Source organism: Hibiscus syriacus, unplaced genomic scaffold, assembly GCF_006381635.1.
Source record: "Hibiscus syriacus cultivar Baekdansim isolate YM2019G1 unplaced genomic scaffold, ASM638163v2 tig00006992_pilon, whole genome shotgun sequence".
Taxonomy (NCBI): Eukaryota; Viridiplantae; Streptophyta; class Magnoliopsida; order Malvales; family Malvaceae; genus Hibiscus; species Hibiscus syriacus.
In genome coordinates, this window is record NW_024062121.1 from 81,689 (window position 1) to 87,441 (window position 5,753).

At 35.9% G+C, this 5,753-nt stretch overlaps 1 protein-coding gene across 1 annotated transcript; it reads left to right on the plus strand.

Moving 5' to 3' along the window:
• Positions 1 to 3,661: 3,661 nt before the first annotated feature.
• LOC120201122 (leucine-rich repeat receptor-like serine/threonine-protein kinase BAM1) lies at positions 3,662 to 5,513 on the plus strand. The gene is made up of 3 exons (XM_039201790.1): positions 3,662 to 4,760; positions 4,853 to 4,924; positions 5,368 to 5,513. Exons 1-3 carry the CDS (start codon positions 3,662 to 3,664, stop codon positions 5,511 to 5,513), a joined length of 1,317 nt encoding a protein of 438 aa, XP_039057721.1.
• The last annotated feature ends 240 nt before the right edge of the window (positions 5,514 to 5,753 follow it).

Here is a 5,753-nt window from a genome sequence, read left to right on the forward strand (position 1 = left end):
TATTAAGGTCATGGAATACTTATGCTGTCCACTAGTTAAGCAATAAGGGAACAAGTGGAGCAATGTAATCATAGAATACTTGGAAGTGTTTGTGGTTATAATACCTATCAAGTATTGTTCAAAAACCCTACTTTTTTTAAGCTCATAGAATACTTATGCTCTCCACTAGAGTAAGCAATAAGGGAACAAGTGGAGCAATGTAATCATAGAATACTTGGAAGCGTTTGTGGTTATGATATCTATCAAGTATTGTGTGAATAAGTACGTATACATAATTTTATGCTAGGGGATAATTTTTAAAAAAAAATATAGAAGTAAAAATAAATTATCAATAGAAAATACAAAGAAAATATCTAAAATATATCGATAATTTAAAATTTTCTACCTCACCAACTTCCCTCTATACATCCCTGTGTGTGAGTGTATATTATAATCACGTTGAATATTAGAAAGGGTAAGTCATTTAACCTACCCATAATCTAACAAAACTCTTACTTCATAAATCACGTCGTGATATTTTCTTCTTCCAAACTTCAACTACAAGCCATTTTCCAATTACCTTCTAAAAGAAAAAGATATGTATCCATCTTCACCCCCAACCCATTTCACCCGGTAAATTCTTCAGCAACCAATAATTGATACTGTCTTCACTAGTCTTGAATCTGAAAACGATGACGGTATGGTCGAGATGAGTTAAGCTAAGAATTAACTCGCGGAACTTGTCGTGGGTTAAGTCGGGAGGGATGTTGAAGTGGTGAGCGGTGGGCTTGAAGTCGAGCATTGAAGAGGAATATTCGACTATGGAAGAAAGAGAGGAGAGAGAAAGAAAAGAGAGAAGAGAGGAAGATTGAAATAACAATAGAGAAGCATAAACTCAGCTGTTGTTTCTCTCTTCATGGTTTGCATTGTACCCAGACCCAACCTTATGGCAAAAACTCCCTTCCTCCCTCCTCTTATGTTTCTCCTGCTATTTGCAACCTTGAGGGCTACTTTGTCTGCCAACATCACCACCGATGAATCCGCCCTTTTTGCCTTAAAATCCCATATAACTCATGATCCACACAACCAACTGGTCCACTTCTATCTCTGTGTGCAATTGGATTGGTGTCACCTATGTATCCAGACACCATAGAGTCATTGTTCAGAATTTGTCAAGTATGGATCTCACAGGCACCATCCCACCTCTATTGGGAAATTTGTCTTCCCTTTCCAGGCTCGATATCAGCTACAATAGTTTACATGGCTCTTTACCCATTGAGTTAGCCAGTTTGTATGGGATGGAGTATTTGAACTTTGGTAGCAACAACTTTGAAGGAAACATCCCATCGGGAATATTTGATAACCTTTCGAAATTGCAAAAACTCGAGTGGGAATCGGATTTCTGGTAGAATTCCAACTGATTTATTCAAGTGCAAAGAGTTGAGGTATTTATCATTGTATAACAACTCTTTGAATGGAACTATACCTATAGAAATCGGAAACTTGACTAATCTATACTCTTTGCTTCTTGGCTACAACAACCTCACAGGTAAATTGTCCCTTGTTTTAATTTCTTCGTTTTTCCCCATTTTTAAATATTGAAGCATGACTTTAAACATATAGTCGTGATGGATGCATGATATTAGGGGATGAAAATAGATTATCAATAAAAAAATCGAAAAAATATGAGAAATATTTGAAAATTTCAAAGGGACGACCGCCCGATCAACCCCACTCGGTCCATCTCTGATATAGCCAATTGATCTTATTTATTGTAGGGTCTATTCAAAGCCGTCTCGGACATTTTTAAACCCTGAGCAAAACTAAAAATAGGCCCTTATAAAATGAAAGTATATTATATTACTTTGAACAATTAATTTAAAATTACATTAATAAATCATAGAAAATTGATTAAATTATGGGTTTAAATTATAAAAGTAAAAAGTATGATTGAAAAATTAGGGTCCTCAATTTTAAAGGTAAAAAGTGAGATTAAAAAAATTAGGGGCCTCAATTTTGAAGGTAAAAAGTATGATTGAAAAATTAGGGGTCTCAATTATAAAGGTAAAAGGTGATATTGAAAAAATTAGGAGTTCAATTATAAAGGTAAAATGTGAGATTGAAAAAAAAATTAGGGTCATCAATTATAAATATAAAAAAGTGAGATTGAAAAAATTAATGGTCTCAATTATAAAGATAAAAAGTGAGATTAGAAAAATTAGGGGCCTCAATTATAAATATAAAAATTAAAGAAAATGAAAGGACTTAATTATAAAAATAAAAAAAAATATAATAGAAAAAATAGGAGCCCTATAAAAATGGGGACACTGAGCAGGTGCACCCCCAAATGGCCGGCCCTGGGTCTATTCCTTCCTCAATCTTCAACATTTCTTCATTGCAAGAAATTGTTTTGGGTATTTAATCATTTTATCCTTAAGATATTTCTATTACTATCAAGTACTTAAGAGTTTTAAAGTTCCCTTCACAAGCCCTAATGATAATTTACTTTTTTCCTCAAGTTTTAACCCACAAAACAAATTACTTTTAAGGACATTTCAATAATTTTACACTTATAGGACATTTTGATAATTCAATCTTTTAGCGTATTAAGGCCTCCTCTTAGTCTCATATAATCATTATGAATTAACACCAACTTTTCTTGATCATTTTAGAAGAACAACTAGACTTAAAATAACATTAGATATCAAAATCAAACGTGGGTATAAGGTATAGATATTTTTGGGCATTATCATTATTAAATTCACAGAGTCATCTCGGATATTTTCAAAACCCTGAGTGAAACTAAAAAATAAGTTCTTATAAAAGGAATATGTATTATATTACTTTGAGCATTTAATTTAATGCTACATTAATAAGTCATAGAAAAATAATTTAATTAGGAGTTTAAATTATAAAGGTAAAAAGTATGATTCAAAAAATTAGGGACCTCAATTATAAAGGTAAAAAGTGTTAGGGGCCTCAAATTTAAAGATAAAAAGTAAGATTGAAAAAATTAGAGGCCAAAGAAACGTGAAACTAATAAAGGATTGCTTTTGGAAATTTTCCAAAAGCTTCCCTAAACTACACTTTTTTTATTATAATGGAAGACCAAGACTTCCTGTTTCCAAGACTTCTCCAATAACGATGATGAATTGAATTGAAAATTTTCTACATAGATGGGTAATGGATATGGGCTGGTGAGATACATGGTATTCACAACTGGAAAACCATGGTGCTTCATTAGGATATACAAGAGAGATCAAACAAGAGCAGAAAAGTTCATTGCATGGCAGGAGGCAGGTCTTTATCCATATTTGTTTTATATATGTACATATTCACGTATGTACAGTACTTATGTAGATTGCATATTCGGATATTTTCTATTTTTTAATCCAGAAGGTGAAGTTGAATATCCGAATATGCAAACAACATAATTTATATATATATATATATATATATTCGAATAAGGAACATTGCTCATCATGTATCATTGTTTTGTCCTTACAAAATTTCCTTAAAGCTTTCCTAAAGTGCACTTTGGATTAAGAAAACATAAAATGTTTTAGTTGGAAGACCAAGACTTCTCTAATTATAACAATGACTAGCTTGCAATTTCATTTCTTCTACTTTCCTTTCCCTCCCCCATTCCATTTCAAGGAGTAAAAAGAAGAAGAAAAAGAAAATGAGGTTCCTCCTCCTCCTCCTTATCCTCCACATTTCCTACTCCTCCGCCGCAAGGGCCATCTCGGAGCATCGTGCGCTCATGGCCGTTAAATCCTCTATTACCAATGACCCTCGATCTTACCTCTCCAACTGGAACGCAACTACTCCGCTTTGCTCATTTACTGGTGTAACATGCGATCATACTGGTCGTTATGTGACATCCATCAACTTAACCAACTTCAACCTGTCGGGAACACTTTCGCCGTCATTTTCCCACCTCCGTTTCCTTCGAAACCTCTCTGTCGCGGTCAACCAGCTTTCCGGTCCAATCCCAATGAAACTCTCTGCCCTCTCCGGTCTCCGTTACCTCAACCTTTCCTTCAATGTTTTCAACGGTTCCTTCCCTACCCAACTTTCCCAGCTGAAAAACCTACAAGTCCTTGATTTATACGACAACAACATGACTGGGGAGATACCGGTTTCAGTCACGGAGCTTCCCAATCTGCGATACTTGCATTTGGGTGGTAATTATTTCACTGGTCACATCCCGTCAAGTTACGGCCTCTGGGAGCATCTCGAATATTTGGCAGTATCGGGCAACGAACTCAACGGAAAAATCCCACCTGAAATCGGCAACTTAACCAAGTTACAGCAGTTGTATATTGGTTATTTCAATACTTTCGAAGGTGGTTTGCCACGGGAGATTGGAAACTTATCGGAACTCGTTCGTTTCGATGCCGCTCACTGCAGGTTAACTGGCGAAATACCACCAGAGATCGGCAAGCTGAAGAAGCTCGACACGCTGTTTCTCTACGCCAATTTACTGTCCGGATCCTTACCTCCGGAGCTGGGAACCTTAAAAAGCTTGAAATCCATGGGTCTATCGGAAAATATACTAACGGGTGAGATTCCGGAGAGTTTCGCTGAGCTCAGAAACTTGACTCTGCTCCAACTTTTTAGAAACAACCTACAGGGACAGATTCCTGACATTATTGGTGAGTGGCCTGAGTTGGAGATATTACAGTTATGGGGAAATAACTTCACGGGAAGCATTCCTCAGAAGCTGGGTAGCAACAAAAAGCTTAAGTTCTTCGATCTTTCAGTAAATCAGTTAAAGGGTAAACACAAGTTACAGGTTTCTTCTTTCTTTTTCTTTTAAATGTAAAAGATAAATAAAACATTTTCCTATAACGGTAAGTATATGTTTCAGGTCCCATTCCTCCCGCTCTTGGAAACCTGACATCCCTGACAGACATTCTTCTTTTCGATAACGAATTGACAGGTATAATTCCACCATCGCTTTTATTAGCTATGCACCTCATGCATACATGTGTTACATCACAAACATAATTCACTTATTTAGTCACCCATTTATTTCTTCGTTTTGTTTTGATCACCTAACTGTTATTTTTAAAAAAAATATATTTAAAGTCACGTTTTATTTATATTTTAATCACATAATATTAGATTTGACCATTGACTTAACAGAAATTGTGATGTGACATGGAATAACAATATACTTTTAGTCATCAAAACTTACATATTCTATCAAATTTGTCTTAGTTCAAAATAATTTTAAAATTCTTTCGGTTTGTTCCAACATAAAATTTTAAAATCTTGGTTGTCATCGCTTGTTTGTTCAACTATTGATGAGGTCTCTCCGTGACGGTTGTACACCCCTCATCGGTCCCTTACAATGTGATTGTAGCGAATGACTATGAACAGGGTTTCAAAAAACGTTCCGAAAACACGATTTCGTCCGTGATATAGCGGTTTCGTCGCCGTCTGAGTTACCCGCTACACCCGCAATAGCGCCCGCGACGGCCGCAATAACGCCCACGACGGCCGCAATCACAGTAAACCTGAAATAACCGAAAACGCGACCGCGATTTGAAACCCTAACTATGAGAGTGACTGTGTTTGAACGTCGTCGCACATCCCTTACTAGGTTTTCAACGAATGACAAAAAGTTAGGGTCAGCTAACATCAAGCAACTGTAAGAGCAACCAATGAAGAGAGAGAAAACAAATGGTAACGGCGAAGAGATGGTGTTTAAAGGTTTTGTGTTTCGCAAAAGAACAACGATGACGAATGAGTGTAGATGTTACAAT